The sequence below is a fragment of the Phacochoerus africanus genome, chromosome 9, assembly GCF_016906955.1.
Source record: "Phacochoerus africanus isolate WHEZ1 chromosome 9, ROS_Pafr_v1, whole genome shotgun sequence".
Taxonomy (NCBI): Eukaryota; Metazoa; Chordata; class Mammalia; order Artiodactyla; family Suidae; genus Phacochoerus; species Phacochoerus africanus.
The window spans coordinates 117,665,002-117,684,427 of record NC_062552.1 but is presented as its reverse complement, the minus strand read 5'-3'; the positions used below and the strand labels follow the sequence as shown (position 1 = coordinate 117,684,427).

The 19,426-nt window shown below is 57.1% G+C and overlaps 1 protein-coding gene across 3 annotated transcripts in view; it reads left to right on the top strand.

The window, feature by feature from the left end:
- The window catches only part of PRIMA1 (proline rich membrane anchor 1), a 65,347-nt gene extending 51,058 nt beyond the window's left edge, over positions 1-14,289 (top strand). For 2 of the 3 annotated variants that reach the window (XM_047796241.1, XM_047796240.1), the window contains exon 5: positions 11,107-14,289. In XM_047796241.1, the coding sequence (XP_047652197.1) occupies positions 11,107-11,209 (103 nt within the window). In that variant the 3' untranslated portion in view covers positions 11,210-14,289. Of the gene's footprint in view, positions 1-4,851; positions 4,995-11,106 lie in introns of all 3 variants that reach the window. The other variant, XR_007137058.1, reaches the window with a different exon arrangement.
- Positions 14,290-19,426: the final 5,137 nt, after the last annotated feature.

Here is a 19,426-nt window from a genome sequence, read left to right as displayed (position 1 = left end):
CGTTGTAGACTACAACGCCCGCATGCGCATTAGTGCTGGGCTCCCATACGCATCCCTTTTTCGTTGAGTTGCTGCCAGTCGACCAGGCCCCTTGGAACGCCCAGGTGTCCTCGATGGGCCTTAAAACCCGCTGACTGGCACAGATGGCTCATCGAGTCAGCGCTGGGCCACATGCATTTATTGAGCGCCAATGGTGGGCTGAGGACTAGACTAGGCATGGGGAAGGGCGAGAGAAACGAGACGGGCTCCTGCCCTCCCCCTGCCAATGGGGGAAGCAGGACACACACACACACACACACACACACACACGCAAATTAACACGTGAGGTGCTTTTAAAGTCTGCGTGGTAGGAAGTGGAGAAAAGAGAACCTCAGGGTCTTGAGGGAGAGGGAGAGAAGGAGGTGGGAGATGGACTGCATCGCCCCCACAGAGTGTCAGGCTGCCGTGCGTGCCCTTTGAAAGGGCTTTATGGTTAGAAAATACGGTTATGGCTTGAACGCTGATTACCACTTTTTAATTTACTTTTTATTTTTATTAAAGCAGTGCATGCAGATAGTTTAAAATATCAAATGAGTCATAGTCTATTAAAAACAGCAGCTCCCTGATTGTCTCCCTTGCTCCCCAAATCTCATTTTTTTTTTCCATTTTAGGGCTGCACCTGTGACACATGGAAGTGCCCAGGCTAGGGGTCAAAGCAGAGCTGCAGCTGCCAGCCTACACCACAGCCACAGCAACTCTGGACCCGAGCCACGTCTGTGACCTACACTGCAGCTCACGGCAATGACGGATCCTTAACCCATTGAGCAAGGCCAGGGATCGAACCTGTGTCCTCATGGATGCTGGTCGAGTTTGTTACTGCTGAGCCACAGTGGGAACTACCGAATCTCATTCTTGAGAGGCAACCACTTTTGAGCGTTAGTTGCTTCTTCTGGTATTTCCCTCCATATTCTAGGGGATGTGGATACGCTATTTTCTTTCCATTTTAAATATTGTCAGTTGACATCGCTGTAGAGGATTAAGGTTCAGGACCCTACAACTACCCACAGACTTACAAAACCCTTTCCCTCATCCCACCCATTTGCTATAGGTATCGCCAGTGTCTCCCTTAGTAGGAAAAGGTACATTTTGTTCACAGCTGAGTCACATGGTGTACTATGATTTGTTTCCTGCCCTGGCGTTAGCAATGCCTCCTCTCCATATGGTGAAATACATCGGGTGAACAATCGGTCCGTTCCATGTTAGTTTTGGAGGGTCAGTCCTCTCTCCAGGTGGGTGGTAGCTCTCTGAGCATATGCTACGCAGCCGTTGGGCTATAGTGTCTTCTCCAACAGTCTTGCAGGATCCTCTCTGGGAACCTGCTGCATTCCGTTCTCTCCCCTTCCCATTCCAATCGTTTATTTCTTTAGCGTGGCTCCATCATGCCATTTTCCCAAGATCTTTCCTGAATCATAGACTCAAGAGCAAATCAGTCAGCAAAGTTAGTTTTCTTTTTAGAATTGGCATTCTTTTTGGAGCTTTAGGGTGGCCCAGAGAAGGGTTAGCTCTCACTGAGTGTGTGGCACTTTGAGAAGACTTGGTCCCCGGGGCAGCTAGAATGCCCATGGAGGGGGACAATTGAGGTTCCTGTGGTGTCTGAGCTAGAATAAGCCTCCATGGCCATGCAGGGGAACTGAGGCCTGGACAGGAGGAGACGTGGCTCCGGACACAGGGGTGTCCAGCCCTCCTCTCACATCCAGGGAGCTGCCCTCCTGGCTCCCTGGTCCTTACTGCTCACTCAAGACCCGGCTCAAACACACCCCGTTGGACGTGGCGTCCTGGGCTGGTTGTAGATCTTTCCTGCCAGGTGCTGGCGTTGTAGCTCTCCTTGGATTTAGGTTGGGGGCTGGGTGGGTTAACGTGGGTGTTTACGTGTGCATGTCACTGTGTGCACGTCCCCAAGAAGAGGGGGCAGCGGTCATCCTGTCTCATCACCTCATCCCCCCAGAGCGCCTGGCACCATGAATTTCTGTGGTGCGAGTGGAGGCTCGCGTGTGTAGACTTGCCAGAGCCTTCCTTTCAGATTGACCGTCTTTATGCAGAATTTCAGTAAACTCACCTGTTTTCTTCCTCTCTTGGTGGGTGGCTGAAGTAGAATCTGTTTTTAGAGTAACTTGCGCCCAACTTGAATGCCTGGCCCTGCCCCCTCACCAGTTCTGGTTTCCGGCAGCCCCTCTGCCGTCTCTGTCCCCTCCCTCCAAACTCCTTCCCCATCACAAGCTCCAGTGCACGCTGCCTGACTCAGTGGTCCCCTCCCCACGCCCTGACAGGCCTGGCCTCCCACCCACCTGTAGGGACACACCCTAGGCTGTGACTGCCTCAGAGGAGCCCCTGCCACCTGCTGCCGCCTCTTCCTCCCAGAGGCCACCACCTTCAGCCCGCCCCTCTCTCTCCCAGCCTCTGCGGAACTCCTGAGTCTGAGTCAGGGTCAGAGCAGGTGCGAGAGGAAGGCGAGGTGGGCTGGGTCCAGGGATTCAGGGCAGGAGTGGAACCTCTTCGTCCAGCCTCAGCCCACTATGAACTTCCAGGAGCAAGAAATTCACCTTGAACGCATCTTGGGTCCCTGGGGTCTTGAGACGAGGGTTGTCTTGCGCCAACACCTCTCTGGCCAGGTGGGAACCTAATGCAGTGATTGGGTGCTTGGGACCCAGCCCTTCCCATCCGTCACTCCTAGACCAACGCCTCCCACCACAGGCCCCCAAAGCCAACCTCTCCGGCTGGAGCTCGAGGCCACCGGGTCTGGCTGTGCTGTGGGTGAAGTCAGCTAGCGTGTTCCGAGGAGGGACCCTGTTGGCATTGACGCTGAGCACTGACGCATGGCCTTGGCTGCTCCGAGACCATTTACCTCCTTTGGGACCTGGGCTGGTGGTTCCTGTGCTTTGCTGCAGAATCAAGATTCCACCTTCTAACCCCCGGGGCAGCGCCCCTTCCGCTGAGCCACACTGCCTGCCTGCCCCAGCGGCAGGATCAGCACGCAGATTTTTTTTGAGTCCCAGCTGCCACCGTGTGTCTCATTATTCTCATCATCACGACACTCCTCCCTCTGAGAAGAGATTGGGCCCAGAAGGGGCTGGGGGCACCCGGTGTCCCCACCTACCTTGGGCTGAGGTACTTATCTGGGCTTACTGGTGCCCCTCCCGCCAGGGGTCACGTACTGTGGTGAGTGATGAATCCCTCCTGGCCGTAGGGGGTGGGAGGCTGCAGGGACCAGCTGCTCTGTCTGCCCCGTGTCCCCCTCGCCGTGGGGCTGTGGAGCCCGGTGCTGGTGGATGGGAGTCCCACAAGAGTCCCGGGTCCCTGCTTCTTAGGCCTTTTTCTTGTTTTCTTTATTTTTCTAGGGCCACACTTACAGCATATGGAGGTTCTCAGGCTAGGGGTTGAATGGGAGCTGCAGCTGCCGGCCTTCGGCACAGCCACAGCCACAGCCACGCCAGATCCGAGCTGAGTCTGTGACCTGTGCCACAGCTTGAAGCAACGCCAGATCATTAACCCACTGAAGGAGGCCACGGATCGAACCCGCGTCCTCTTGGATACTAGTCGGATTCTTAAGCTGCTGAGCCACGACAGGAACTTCCAGTCTTTTTCTGTTTTGTTGTTGTTATTGTTGTTTGGCGACACCCACAGCATGTGGAAATTCCTGAGCCAGGGACTGAACCTATGCCACAGTGATTAACACAGGATTTTTAACCCACTGAACCCCCAGGGAACTCCTTTAAGCCTTTTTGTCACCCAGAAGCTCCATCCTCCCTGAACTCATCTCTCCAGACATGCTGGGTCAAGGCCATGGGTCAGGGGGAGGGGATAAACAGGAATTCCCCGATAGCCGGAGTCTTCCAGTGGCTTCCACTGCACTCAGGATAAGATCCGGGTGCCTCGTCCCGCCAGCCAGCTCCTGAGCAGGACCGGAGCCCTGGAGCCTCCCAGGCGCCATCCTTCGACTTGCTCAGCAGAGGGGGCTGAACCAGGACGCCCCTGGGGGACGGTCAGAACAGGGGGCCCGACTGGAGTGCGAGGCTCTTCCTCAGCCACAGGCCTGGCTGACGGGAGAGGATGCGGGCAGGAAGAGCCCTGCGGCTTCTCACCCTCCGTGGTCCAGAGAGTGTGGCTTCCTGACCCAGGTCGGGAGAAGTCTGACGTTTATAAAGGCATCTCATCGTCGTAGTCTGCGTGTGTGTGTGCGTGTATGCATATATGTATACATGTGGGGGCATGTATGAGCACATATGTATGTGTGTGCACACGGGCATGTGTGATATGTGTGTCGTGTGTGTATGTGGCATATGCAGAGGCATGTATGTGTGTGTGCTGTGTGCGCGTCGTGTAGTCGGGGGGGCATGTATCTGTGTGTGTGTGTGTGTGTGTGTGTGTGTGTGTGTGTCAGGGGTGTGTAGTGGGGAGGATGTAAGGCCTTTGGAAGAGGGCGTCTGAGCCCCTCGACCCCACCGCACCCGACAGACCCTCCGTGGGGTGCGCGAGACGAGAAGCGAGCCGGCAGCCCCCGTCTCGGGCCCTCAGAGCTGTTCCTGGCCTCCGGCTTCCCCAGCAGAGCAGCGGGCGGAGGGTGGGACCTGTCCCCTTCATGTCAGCAGGAACCGCGAGGGCAACGGGTCCTGGCCCTCCCTGCCCAGGCGTCCTGCCGGCCCTGAGCGGTCGGCCGAGGGCCAAGCAGAGAAGGCGGGCGCCCGCTGCGCGCTGGCCTGGCCTGGGCGGGGTGGGGTCCCCGGGGAGGGGGTCAGGGTGGGCGATGCTGCCCGCGGACCGGCGGGAACCAGGCGCGGCCCCAAAAGAGCTCACTTGGCTTTCTCTTGGTTTTAGGAACCAGGCCGTGTAGGGAGCAGCTCGTGCCCGTCTCTTGCTGCCCCAGGGTGCAGAGGCCTGTGTTTGCTTTAGGAGGCCTCCCTGGCTGGGTCCCCACAAGCCTCCCTGGCATTTCCGGATCCCCGCGGGGTGCGCTTTAGGTGGGAAATCTGTGCGGGTTGGAGAACGCTAGCCGCTGCCAACAGGAGCGGCTCCCCACTGACCCCTTTCCAAAGCAGTGCTGAGCGCTAACACGCACTTAAGGAGCACTTACTGTATGCCAGATGCGCATCGAGGGGCTTGACGTGCATTAACGCATTTAATCCTCCCAACGAGCCTATGAAATGGACACCCTTGTTGTGCCTGTTTTATAGACCAGGAAACTGAGGCCGAGTGAGGCTAAGTGGCTTGCCCAGGGTCACACAGCTAGAAAGTGGTGGAGCCGGGGTTCACCAAGCCTGACCTCTGCCTCCCAACACTGATGCAGCATTGCCCTGAAGAGCCACACTCACAGGACAGAGAAGGGGGTTCGAGGCAGAGCCAGCTCTTGTAGGTAAAACTCCAGCTTCCTCCAGGCTCCAGTGAACCCCTACAGGGCTTTGGGAGCAAGCCGGGGCAGCAGCCTGGGGGCAGAGCGGTTGGGCACTCAGCTCCGGTGGAGGAGGGGAGCAGACCAAGTTTACTTCTCCGAAGAGCCCTTGCAAGTTCCCGTTGTGGCTCAGTGGTCAGGAACCTGACCAGTATCCATGAGGACACAGGTTCGATCCCTGGCCTTGCTCAGTGAGTTAAGGGTCCAGCCTTGCCTTGAGCTGCAGCACAGGTCACAGATGCAACTTGGATCCCGCACTGCTGTGGCTGTGGTGTAGGCTGGCAGCTGGAGCTCCGATTCAACCCCTAGCCTGGGAACCTCCACATGCTGCACCTGCAGCCCTAAAAAGGCAAAAAAAGAAGAAGAGGCCTTGGGGCAACCCCCTTTTCTCTTCACCCCCGGACCCCATCCTGAGGGGGTGTTGCCAGAAGCTGACTTCTTTGCTGGCGGAGCCCCTGCCAAGACCCCTTTTCACGCCTGGAAAGCTGGCTGAGCCATTGAGAAGGCCTTGGGGCTCTGTCCTGGCCCTGTCCCCAGCGTCTCTCCAGCCAAGCCCTTGGAGCCAGTCTTCCCCAAGGCCCAGAGAAGAAAAGGGCCAGGCAGCATCCTGGCTTCAGATCTCCCTCCTCTTCTGGCAGGAGGAAAGGCCGCCCCCTGAAAGGGCAGGGACCCTGTGCCCTCCAGCTTTACCCGTCTCCTGAGGCTTCCCCTTCTCTCTCCATCACCCGCCCTTGAAGGCCCGAAGCCTCACCTCCCCTGACTAGGACCCCTTGCAGGGGATTTTTCAGACTTAGCCCAAGATTGAATATTTATGAGGGAGAAAAGTCATGTGGGTTTGGGCCCAGTGATTTTTGTCTCTGGTCATTTTCTGGATTCCTGGTTCTGATGTCCATTCGGCCCCTCTGTATTGAGGCATATAAATTTTGGAATCTAAATGATAAATGATGCATTTTGAGGAGCCTCTGAAGACCATTGGTGGCCTCATGGTGGGGGCAACACTGGATCTCACCGTAATAAAACGCACCTGACCCACAATGTCCCAGCTCAAGCCCCCTCAGCAAGGTCAGACCTCCCCAAGGCCCCTGGAGGGGGGCAGGTGGGACAGCAGGGAGGGTAAGGGAGATGCGGGGGCAGAGGTCGATGCAGGCTCACTTCCAGGGGCCCGTCACACACAAGGAAACTCGTGTGAGCCCCTTCTGACTTCCAGAAAATGTCTGAGCATCTGCACAAATGGGGGTTTCAGACCCTAGACCCTGGCCTGTGCTGGGTTAAAGCAAAATGAGTCAGGACTCCTGAGAATTTGGGAGCAGCTCCCAAGAGGAGGGTGGGGGAGTGGGGGACGCCTTCTCAAGCTGACTGGACCACACAGCCCGTTTGGGGCGGATGTCTGCTTGCGCATTAGCATCGGCAGAATGTTGCTTTGGCACCAAGACGTCTGGACCGAGACGTGCACATCGAGGCTGCTGCTCCAGGCCCTACCGCAAACCAGCGGGGGGTCCCTGCGCAAGTCGCAGCTCTCCCTAGGCCTCAGTTTCCCCATGAAATGAATCTCTAACTTCAGGCCTAGCTTCTTCAGGGGACCATTGTGAGTGGGGACAAGAAAAAGTGCGGCCAAAAATAGTGTTGTCTCTGAACAGGCCTGACAGTCCCCTGACAGTCGTTATGAAACTGCTGCTAACCACCTCACAGGCCCTCCCTCCCCTAAACGAACCACAAAGGGCCTTGACCCACAGGCATCAAACTAGTCACCCGTCCTTCTCACACTGGGTTTGGGGAGGCTTGGGGCCATTTGAGAAGGCAGAAGCAACTGATCCCTGAGCTCTCGAGGATGACTCTAAACATTGCAGTCAGACAGCCCCCAGCAAAGGCTGGTTCAGGCTCAGCCCCAGCATTACTGAGGGTACAGGAAGTGTCTGAGATACTGCCCCCAGGGGCCTCAGTTCCACTCAAGAGACAGCAGGATTCAGCATGGGGCCAGGCTCCACAGCAGGGAGGCCGTGGACCTGTCAGGAGGCCGGGGCCACTCAGGCCTGGGGCAGGGGGCTGACGCCCTCCTGCACCACTCAAGGGAGGAGGTGGGATTTGAGCCAGGCCAGAAAGCAGTACTGCGAACTCAGAGTCTCAGTGTGTGGGCAAAGCCTTCTCAAGGCCTCCTCCCAGCCGTCCTGATGCCCTGTGTGTGAGAGGAATGACTTTGGGTGTTAAAGGGCCTCTGGACTGAGCTTCGAATGGCTCGACATGACGGGTTTGAGAACCACGGCACTGATTTCATTTGGCCTTATACCATCATGACCACCCCACCACCATCACCATCTCTGCCATCATCATTATGACCACCACCACCAGTTCCACCATGACCCCCACCATCATCACCACCACCACCAACTCCACCATGGCCCCCACCATCATCACCACCACCAACAACTCCACCATGGCCCCCACCATCATCACCACCACCACCAACTCCACCATGGCCCCCACCATCATCACCACCACCACCAGTTCCACCGTGACCCCCACCATCATCACCACCACCACCAACTCCACCATGGCCCCCACCATCATCACCACCACCATCAACTCCACCATGACCCCCACCATCATCACCACCACCAACAACTCCACCATGGCCCCCACCATCATCACCACCACCACCAACTCCACCATGGCCCCCACCATCATCACCACCACCAATTCCACCATGACCCCCACCATCATCACCACCACCACCAGTTCCACCGTGACCCCCACCATCATCACCACCACCACCAAACTCCACCATGGCCCCCACCATCATCACCACCACCACCAGTTCCACCATGATCCCTACCATCATCACCACCACCACCAACTCCGCCATGGCCCCCCACCATCATCACCACCACCACCAACTCCACCATGGCCCCCACCATCATCACCACCACCACCAGTTCCACCATGGCCCCCACCATCATCACCACCACCAACAACTCCAGTGTGACCTCCATCATCAGCACCACTATCAACATACCATCGCCACCACCAGGTCCATCATCACCTCCACCATCATCACCACCACCACCATCAACTCCACCATGACCCCCACCATCATCACCACCACCACCAACTCCACCATGGCCCCCACCATCATCACCACCACCACCAACTCCACCATGGCCCCCACCATCATCACCACCACCACCATCAACTCCACCATGACCCCCACCATCATCACCACCACCACCAACTCCACCATGACCCCCACCATCATCACCACCACCAACTCCACCATGGCCCCCCACCATCACCACCACCACCAACTCCACCATGATCCCCACCATCATCACCACCACCACCAACTCCACCATGGCCCCCACCATCACCACCACCACCAACTCCACCATGATCCCCACCATCATCACCACCACCATCAACTCCACCATGGCCCCCACCATCATCACCACCACCACCATCAACTCCACCATGGCCCCCACCATCATCACCACCACCACCATCAACTCCACCATGACCCCCACCATCATCACCACCACCACCAAATCCACCATGGCCCCCACCATCATCACCACCACCACCAACTCCACCATGGCCCCCACCATCATCACCACCACCACCATCAACTCCACCGTGACCCCCACCATCATCACCACCACCACCAACTCCACCATGACCCCCACCATCATCACCACCACCAACTCCACCATGGCCCCCACCATCACCACCACCACCAACTCCACCATGATCCCCCACCATCATCACCACCACCACCAACTCCACCATGACCCCCACCATCATCACCACCACCATCAACTCCACCGTGACCCCCACCATCATCACCACCACCATCAACTCCACCATGGCCCCCACCATCATCACCACCACCAATTCCACCATGACCCCCACCATCATCACCACCACCAGTTCCACCGTGACCCCCACCATCATCACCACCACCAACAACTCCACCATGACCCCCACCATCATCACCACCACCATCAACTCCACCATGGCCCCCACCATCACCACCACCACCAGTTCCACCGTGACCCCCACCATCATCACCACCACCACCAGTTCCACCGTGACCCCCACCATCATCACCACCACCACCAACTCCACCATGGCCCCCACCATCACCACCACCACCAACTCCACCATGGCCCCCACCATCATCACCACCACCACCAACTCCACCATGACCCCCACCATCATCACCACCACCATCAACTCCACCATGGCCCCCACCATCATCACCACCACCATCAACTCCACCGTGACCCCCCACCATCATCACCACCACCATCAACTCCACCATGGCCCCCACCATCATCACCACCACCAACTCCACCATGACCCCCACCATCACCACCACCACCACCACCAGTTCCACCATGACCCCCACCATCATCACCACCACCACCAGTTCCACCGTGACCCCCACCATCATCACCACCACCACCAACTCCACCATGGCCCCCACCATCATCACCACCACCACCAGTTCCACCATGATCCCCACCATCATCACCACCACCACCAACTCCGCCATGGCCCCCACCATCATCACCACCACCACCAGTTCCACCGTGACCCCCACCATCATCACCACCACCACCAACTCCACCATGGCCCCCACCATCATCACCACCACCACCAGTTCCACCATGATCCCCACCATCATCACCACCACCACCAACTCCGCCATGGCCCCCACCATCATCACCACCACCACCAGTTCCACCATGGCCCCCACCATCATCACCACCATCATCAACTCCACCATGATCCCCACCATCATCACCACCACCATCAACTCCACCATGATCCCCACCATCATCACCACCACCACCAGTTCCACCATGATCCCCACCATCATCACCACCACCACCAACTCCACCATGGCCCCCACCATCATCACCACCATCATCAACTCCACCATGATCCCCACCATCATCACCACCACCATCAACTCCACCATGATCCCCACCATCATCACCACCACCACCAACTCCACCATGATCCCCACCATCATCACCACCATCATCAACTCCACCATGATCCCCACCATCATCACCACCACCACCAACTCCACCATGGCCCCCACCATCATCACCACCAACAACAACTCCAGTGTGACCTCCATCATCAGCACCACTATCAACATACCATCGCCACCACCAGGTCCATCATCACCTCCACCATCATCACTGCCACCACCAACATAACCATTACCACCACCACCAATTTCCCCATGACCGTTATCACCACCTCCACCTACCATCACCACTGCCTTTACCGTCAGTACAACCACCACTATCATCACCATCAACCTCCACCCCCCTTACCACCAGCACCACCATCCCCGCCATGCACTTCATCACATTTTCCCCTTGCCTTTGACCACACAGAGATAAGACTGCAAAATCCAACCATTAGCACCTCCTTTTTTAGCTCCCTGTACCCCAGATAGTCCTCTTCACGTCTCCTTGCTTACACGGTCACCCTAGTTAAGACCACATCCAGCTTCTGATTGAACCCCACTAGGACTAGCACCCCCAGGATGCCCAACTGCAACAGAGCCTAGTAGAATAACTGGAAGGGCTTGATATCCCCCACCAGTCATCGATAACTAATGGATGTCCCTGCCTCCCCCCCTCGCCTCCCCCGCCCCCTCCATCCACTCCCAGGAAACCCCTGAGAAAGGAGGAGAATGGCACCAGTGTTGCTGAGTATCCCATGACCTCCTCGCAGAGCAACAAAGGGGTGGATGTGAACAGCGCCGTGGTGTGAGTTCTGCAGGCCCTGGACCCCCGGCCAGAGGGGCACCTTCGTGGCACTAGTGGATGCGGGGAAGCAGGTGGACAGAAGCTGACACCGGGCTTGTCCAGGACTTCATTGCCTCAGAGGCCTTGAGCCTCCCAAAGGAGAACCATCCTCTCCCCAGCCTTGCCCCTGGTCAGCCCACGGGCAGGGGTAGCAGACACCAGGCTGGGCCAGGCTCACCTGCATGCAGCACCCAGGCCCGCAGCACCACCCGAGGCTCCCACCTCTCTTCCTCAGCTCGTCCCTGATCCACTGACTGTCTCCTGGCTGCTGTCTAAAGCACATGACCTGGGAAGGCAGGGGGTCTGTCCGCTGGGGGGAGGTCCCTTCACCAAAAGACCAGGGATCCAGGCGCCACGCCCCCACCAAAACATCTCCTCCCCTCCCCCAGGAAGCCCACTGCTTCTTCCTTGACCACGCTGTTCCCAGCAGAAGCCATGGGTGCAGCCGTGAGACGTCCCCTTTCAAAGGTGCTTCCCACCCACCTGTCTGCCACCCCCACCTGCAGTCGCCTCGGTTCAGGGCCTGCCTTCTCCCTCCTGTCCCCACCGACCCCTGGCCCTGACTCCCTGTCACAGAGGGCTGTCCCAGCCCACAGAGTCCCCTCCTGATGGAGCAAAACGTCTCCCTGAACCCCAGGTCCCAGGAAGGACAGGGGCCACTCCGCTGTCCACAGACTCATCCCCCCCCCCCGCCCCCACCCCAGAGGAACTGACGCTTCTGCGTGAGCCAGGCCTTGCCTTCCCCTGGCAGAGGCCACCACTTGTGCCAAACCCACTGCAGGCGCTCTGGGCTGGGCCCACCTGGCCTGGTATTGATGCTGTCCCCTCTCCCCCTGCTGCTCCCTGAGGTCTGGTGCTCAGACCCTCTTCTGAGAAGCCCCAGGCCCCCATCATCCAGGAGGAGGCAGCATTCTTCCGGTGGCTCCCTTTAAGTGTCCCTTTCCGAGGTCTTATGCCCTAAAAGTGCTGAGCCCTCCAGAGTGGTTGGGGACAAACGGAAGGAGAGAAGATGGGAGGAGAGGGACCCCGGGGGCCCCCATCTGCTGGCCTATTTCCCAGGCAGCCGCCCACCCATTGCTAGGCCCATGGAGGCAGCAGCCTCGCGGGTTTGCATCTAGAGCACCCCCAGTTCTGGGCTTCCCCCACCACCCAGAGGATCGCTCAGAAGGAACCAGACACGCGCCCAGTGTGGTTCCACCTTCTGGCTGCACAGGGTCTTAGCTGGTGGATGTCCCTGCCTCCCAACCACCCGTGTAGCTCTCGGGAGGGTATTTGAGCCACAGGTGAGGCTTTCACATCCAGGTGAGACTAACAGACTGAGAAGCAGTCCCCACTTGGGCTGAATTTGAACCATCCATCATCCAGGGCCCTGGTGCCCACAGGGGTGTCTGTGTGCCCAGAGCAGGGGGAGAAGGTGAGTGGCGTGACCCTAACCCCGACCCCCCCACCCCCACCCCCGTCAGCAAGTGCAGTCTGAGCACAGGCCCAGGGCAGGAGCCCCCCACCCCCCAGGAAAAGGTTTTTCCTTCTTTTCAATTTTGCTCCTGTGTGAGGACTTGATTTGGGTCTGGATTGGAGTTTGCTGTCCCTGTGCCCCTTAGCACAGGGCCAGCCGCAGCCCTCAGCCCTGCTCTCACCTGGTCAGCACGTACAGTGCTCGTGGTTGATGCCCCCCCCCCACTTCACAAAGATGCAGGGCCAGCAGCTGAGGGTCCTCAACAGGGGAGGTCCCCCCGGCCCCCCACCGCCAGTGTACTTCCCCCACCACCTGCAGCCTCTTCCTGAGTCCCCTGCCTGTTTCCAGAACAGACACCCAGGCAGGACCCCGGCCCTAAGCATGTGCCATCCTGGGCTCAGAAGCAATGGGAGGGCACCTTTGACCAGAGGGGAAAATCCTGGCTAAGCGGTCGTGGGGTTCTGGGCAGCCCAGGTGGGGGGACATCAAGGTGGGCAGGGCACAACCCAGCTTTGCACAAACCCACTGGTCTCACCTTCCCCAACTTGGACTTAAACCTGGGAGGCCCGGACTTTGCAATTTGCCTAATCCTCCAGCTGTAGAGAGGATCCTATGAGCAATCCAGTGAACCATCCAGCCTTCACTCCGGGGCTGGGAGCCCCTGCCCTGGAGACACAGAAGCAGGGCACCAGGAAAAGTTAACGTTTGCTCATAAATTCCCCCAGCTTGGGTTTGTCCCGTCTCTCTCCCCCAGTTAGTGTAAACGAAGAGAAGAGCCCAGTTTGTAAAAGCAAGTTCACTTGAGAACAAACCCAGCACCGGCCCTTTGGAAGACAGCTCTCACGGGGGCAGTGAGACGGCCCCACTGGATTTTCCGCTGAAGCCACAGAAGCATCCCGAAAAACCGCACCAGCCTGGTATTCGAGCATAGAATTTTAATTTGAGGAACGTTTCTGCAGCCCCTAAACACAGACCCATCCTCAGACCAGTCTGAATTTTGAGGTTGAGAATGAAATGCGTGTTCCTTCTCTGCATTTTCTCAAAAATAGGTATTTTTCAGCCATCTCCTAGTTGAGCCCACCTTTAGAATGGCATATAAGGTCTCCCAGAGTTTTCAGGTGTTCCTTAGAAGCTTCTCAAGCAAGTTTTGGAAGGCAGACTAATAGCTGTAAAAATATAGACATATATATTATATATAGTTATATATATTTAAAGAGATCTATCTATATATATATATACATATAAAATTACTGTACTCTCTGACTCGGGACAAAGTATGATTTAAACAGCCCAGCTAGCGTGAGATTTCTAATGCATGAATGTAAATATCCTGAGACCTGCCTTCCTAGCGCTGTGTCGCGTGTTCACGGGGAGATAGATGGCTCTTGTTCCCAGGAGTTCTGTCTCCATGGACAAATAAATGTACATGTCAGGGCCATCCTGGCCCCCACCGCGAGCCACCGATGTTGACTTCGTGCTGAGATGTCGCGCAGGGAGCAGGGCTGGCGGCGGCGGGGGTAGGCTCCATGCCCTTGTGAGGAAGAAAGCACCAGGCCTTTTTTATTTTCAATAAAAAATGTACTTATGCAGATGGCCATCGGGTGTCATTTGTGGCGGGGGCTGGGCCCTGGGCGCCGTGGGAAGGAGAGAGGAGGCTGGGAGCGGGGCTGTGGTCCTTCCTTGAGGCCCTGCTCTAAAGCCGGGTGTCTTGGGTCCCTGGCTTGGCTTGGTACCTCACTTGCCTTGTGTCTGTATGGTTTTATCGTCATGCCCCAAGGCCAGCCCTTGCTGGGGGATTCTAAATACCGATCTTTCCCTTGTCCCCAACCCAGTCACCTTGATCCTTGACTCAACTGAACTGAGAAGGGGGCGGGGGTCAACCAGCCTAGTTTGCCTGGGGCTGGGGGGTTTTCCTAATATGTGGGACATTCAGAGCTAGAACTAGAAAGGTGTCTGGCAGACTGGACGTGCCACTTACCCTAATTTGACAAGTGCTCAAAGGAATTATGGGTGACAAGAATCCGCGGGTCACACACGTGAGGCCTGTGGCCAGTGGCAGGCCTCCCGCTGCCTCCACCCCCAAGTCTAGACCTTGCCCCCCCCCTCCGCCCCCCGTGTCAGTCTGCAGTGCGTCCTGGACCAGCTGCTCAGAGCACCGTGGCGTTGGCTGCCCTGAGCCCCCAAGCAGAGGGATCCCGAAGAGCTCAGCCTGCTCCAGCCTCGCCAGAACCCTCCTTCCCTGTGCTTTTGGAGGGAAGGGAGGGATGGAGGGAGAGAAAACAGTTGCCCCTGGAGTTCCCACTGTGGCGCAGCAGGATCGGAGGCATCTTGGGAGCTCTGGTTTGATCCCCAGCCCGGAGCAGTGGGTTGAGGATCTGGAGTTGCCACAGCTGCATGCAGCTTAGGTGGAACCTGTGGCTTGGATCTGATCCCTGACCGGGAACTCCCCATGCCTCAGGCAGCCAAAAAACAAAAACAAAAACAAAACAGTTGCCCCTGCAGCAGCATCGTTTTATCCGAGGAGTGAGGATGAAACAGTTCGGAGACTGAGTGTGACAACCAAGGTCATTCGGGCACAGGAAATGGGTGGGATTGGGTGGGGTTTACACCCAGACTTGGGGGTCTTCTGCATGCAACCACTGACCACGACTGGGGGGACCCCAATCCAGACTATCTCCCCACAGGTGGGGTGCTGCTGGGCCCATCACCCTGACCTGGGTCCCCCACCTTCAGAGTCAGCTCAGTGGGGGCAGTTAGGGGGCCCTGTGTGCCTGGAGCTGGGGGCCAGGGGGATGTCAGCTCAGGGCAGGGGCTCTGGGGGCAGGGCAGTAGAAGAGCCCTGGAAGCCCCGCTGAGAGCCCGGAGGCTTTCATCTCAGCATCCCTGCTCTCCCCTGGGATTCTACAAGCTGTTGTTTGCGGAGACAATAATGTCCTGGCATACAGTAGGCACTCAGTGGGTGGGGACCACCTTTACTGTTATTGTCACCACTGTCATTAATAAAAGGCTTCTCTCCCGGCCCCAGTGAAAACTCCTCCGTCCCCTGGCTGCCTACACAGGTGGCCCCTTGGAGGCGGGCGAAGATTCGGTGGGAGCCCTTGGGCTTTGTACTGTGGCTCCCATGCACCCCTGCCTGGCCCAACTCACAGCAGCAAACCCCAAGGCCAGCAGGGAGCCCTGCACCTGTGCGTGAGGCTCCCGGGGCAGGAGCCAGGGCCAGCCTGGGAGAGAAATCGGGGAGATTCAAGGTCAGGGGCTGGGGAGCTGTCAGCATGGGGCAGGCAGCAGACCCCTCCCCGTACCACCTCCCCTATCCACCTGGCATCTCAGGGCGGGGGTGGGAGCAGATTCTGGCCACTTATTCCAGTTCTCTGGGCCAAGACAGCAAACAACAGCATGTACTCTAGCCACCTGCCAGCCTCACACTCACCCCCCCAGGCTCCTACCTCCTGCTCTAGGTCCTCTGCTGCCATCCAGGTGTGACACGGTGGGATCCCCAGGTGTCCCCACGTGGTACCCAGGGGTGTCTTGGAATCACCACCCCCGCCCAATGGGGGGGGGGTGGCAGAAAAGGCTCTTGCTCCTTCCTTCCCCACACACCGCAAGGAGACCCCATCTGTGTCTCGTGGAAGGTGGTCCTGTGAGGGGGGCCAGCAGGGACACTTGATTCCAAGGGGTGGCCTCACCCTTGGGCACACTCACCCACCCCTCCTGGCTAGTGACCCACCAGTGGACCTCCACTCCCCTGCCCGCCCCACTGAGTGCCCCTAAGCTCCCTCCTCCCTCTTTCCAAATTAACTCTCAGGAAAGCACCAGATGGATTCCTTGACGTAGTTTTGATGCCCTATGTCCTGTTTCCATTCTTGGCACAAACGGTGCCACTGTACCTGCTCTTATGGGCACGACCCCTCTCCGCCCCATTCCCTGCTGGAGACTGGCTCTCCTGAAGGTACATCCTCAGGCTCTTGGCTTCAGCTTTCGATCATTTGTTTGTCCATCCAATCCCTCCCAAAATACTTACAGAGCATCGGCTGCGTGCCAGGCAGCACACTGAACACGGGGTTCAGCATCCCCGACTCTGGAGGTCCCAGCTCCTGCCCACCCTCAGATCTGATGCGTCCTGCCTGGCCCTCCAACCCGCTCTCCCGTCTCACCTCCCCTCTCCCAACCCCCGCTGCAGGTCCCTCTTTCCAATTTCCCAAGCTCCCTCTCACTCCATCCAACCTCTGTCTGCCAACAGGAGCTTCCTCGAGCCCATGGCCTCTCGTCCTCATCTCTGCACGTGCCTCTTCAGCCACCACCATTTCTCAGCCCAAGCCCTGTCTTCTTTCATTTCTCTTTGCTTTTCAAGTGGGACACACTCCAGGGGTGAACATTTGCCAGTGGCCGATAAACAAGCAAGTCCTGTTAACTCAGTCTCCAAACACTTCAATCCACCTGCATAACTCAGGCCCCATCACCCCCAGCCAAGCCACCATGGCTTCTGCCTGGACCAGGCTGAGCGCCTGCCGAGACCTCCTGCCTCCACCTCTGCTGCCCCGAGGATAGCTCCCCCAAGCACCAGAGCGAGCTTTAAGTCAGATCATGCACGACTTTAAAACCTGCCCACGACTTCTTCCACACTTAAAATAAAAGCCGCACTTCTCACACTGGCTCACAAAGCCCTTCCTGACCCAGCCCCTGCTTCTCCTGCCCCCACGTCCTTGTCACCCTGCTCCCAGTTCTTCCTTCCCCTCAGTCACCCTGGCCTCCCTGAGCTCCTCACAGATGCCAGCTTCTTCCCAGTTTAGGTCTTTGCAGCCTCCCTCCCAGGTTATCACTGGTGACTTTTTTCAACCACCCTTTGTCTATTTGTTTATTTTTTTATTTTTGCTTTTTAGAGCAGCACCCACCGCCTATGGAAGGTCCCAGGTTAGGGGTTGAATTGGAGCTGCAGCCACCGGCCTACAGCACAGCCACAGCCACATCCACGCAGGATCCGAGCCGAGTCTGCAACCTACACCACAGCTCATGGCAATGCCAGATCCTTAACCACTGAGCGAGGCCAGAGATCAAACCGGCGTCCTCATGGATCCTAGTCGGGTTCATTAACCACTGAGCCACGACGGGAACCCCTATTCATTTATTTTCAATACAGCACTTTTCGCCACGAAGGATGCTTGTCGATACATGTATGCGTCTCCTGTCTTTCTTCTCCCATGGGAACATATGGTGCATGAGAACTGGGGCCTACCTGGCTTTTGGGTCTCACTCATTGTCAAATCGCCAGACCCCCAATGCCACTGGCACAAGATATATTGTAGAAATTAATTGATCGATTAATTGTGGATTACACATTTAGCAGCGCACACAGCATAAAGAAAAGAAGGTAGCATTTTATTTCACACAGCTGGTCCGAGTCCCCGCCTCCTTAGGTGTAGGGGCTTGAGAGGACAGAAAAACCCAAATGTGCAAATTGGTGGTGTTCGGGCCTCTTCCAGTTTCACTGGTCTCCACTGGGTGACTCTGCCTCTTTTGGATAGATCCTCAGACTGCGTGCTGACTTCCCAGGCCTGCTCCCCTTCAGGAGGCACCAGGTGTGTCCCTTAGCAGGCGTCTCCGGGTCCTGGCAGGTTTCGTGGCCAGCCTCGGCTGCTTCCTGGACAGGGGACTGCAGGGCTATGCCTGGGCCCTTCTAGCCTCTGAGGGTGACCATGCCTCCAGCTGCAAATGTGCACACTGTGGCAGTTTCTCTCTCCTGACCATGAGTTCTGCCCATCTTCCTGCTCTCTCAGCACCAGCCTCAGAGAATCTGGGATCTGCACACTCACATGAGCAAGCAGGAGAGGGCGGCTGGAGTCCGGGCCCAGGCTTCTACTTGCAGCCCTGCCAAGGCTGCTCAGGCCACAAGCTCTTCTCCTGGAAGCTGTGTGCCACCATGTGGCAGGGCTCCTGGTACATTTCCATCTGGACATTTCTAGAATGTCCTCACCCCCAAGAGGGAAGGTACAGACGTGCCCACCTTGCCTCTCAGCCCTGCCCTGCATTTGTCTCCCTTTTTCTTTGGCCAACAGTCCACTAGGGTCCAGAAGAGGTGGCCTCTCCATTCCCCCATCCTGTCTGACCAGAACTTTCCTTACATCTGAACCTCCCCCCGCCCCCACACCATTCACGGAGCTAGGCTGGGGAACCCAATTCCTGGAGAAGAACAGAAAACACATCCATTTATTATTTTCAAAATATTATTCCCCTTACAAACACAAGGACGTGTTCACACCATGTGAAGTCCAAATGATGACAGAAAGCACCACATGGAGGAGGATTTCCCAGCAGCTCATTCAAACAGAGAAACGCGGGGGAGCCTTGAGTTGCCACGCGAAGCACAGCGGCGTAGGAATGCTGCATTCCAAAGAATAGGAGCCAAATTCCCACTGCAAGCTGTGATTTCATTTCAGCAAAACACCAGCTGTCACATGGCATTACAGCTGGAAGGAGAAACGGCTGCATGAATGTCAGGTGCTTAGCACAGAGCCCAGTGGAACTAATAGTGAGTGCACCTCAAAGCTTAGCAACCATTCCTGTTTTTGACTCCCTCCCTGTGCCAAGTGCTGGACAGATATCACTTCCTTTGCTCTTTGTCGGGAGAGAGGAATTAATCATCTCCATTTTGCAGCCAATGAAACTAAGGCTCAGCGAGAGGAAGTCACTGGTCGGTGGTCAGAGAGCAGGTGTCTGAAAACGTCCCCA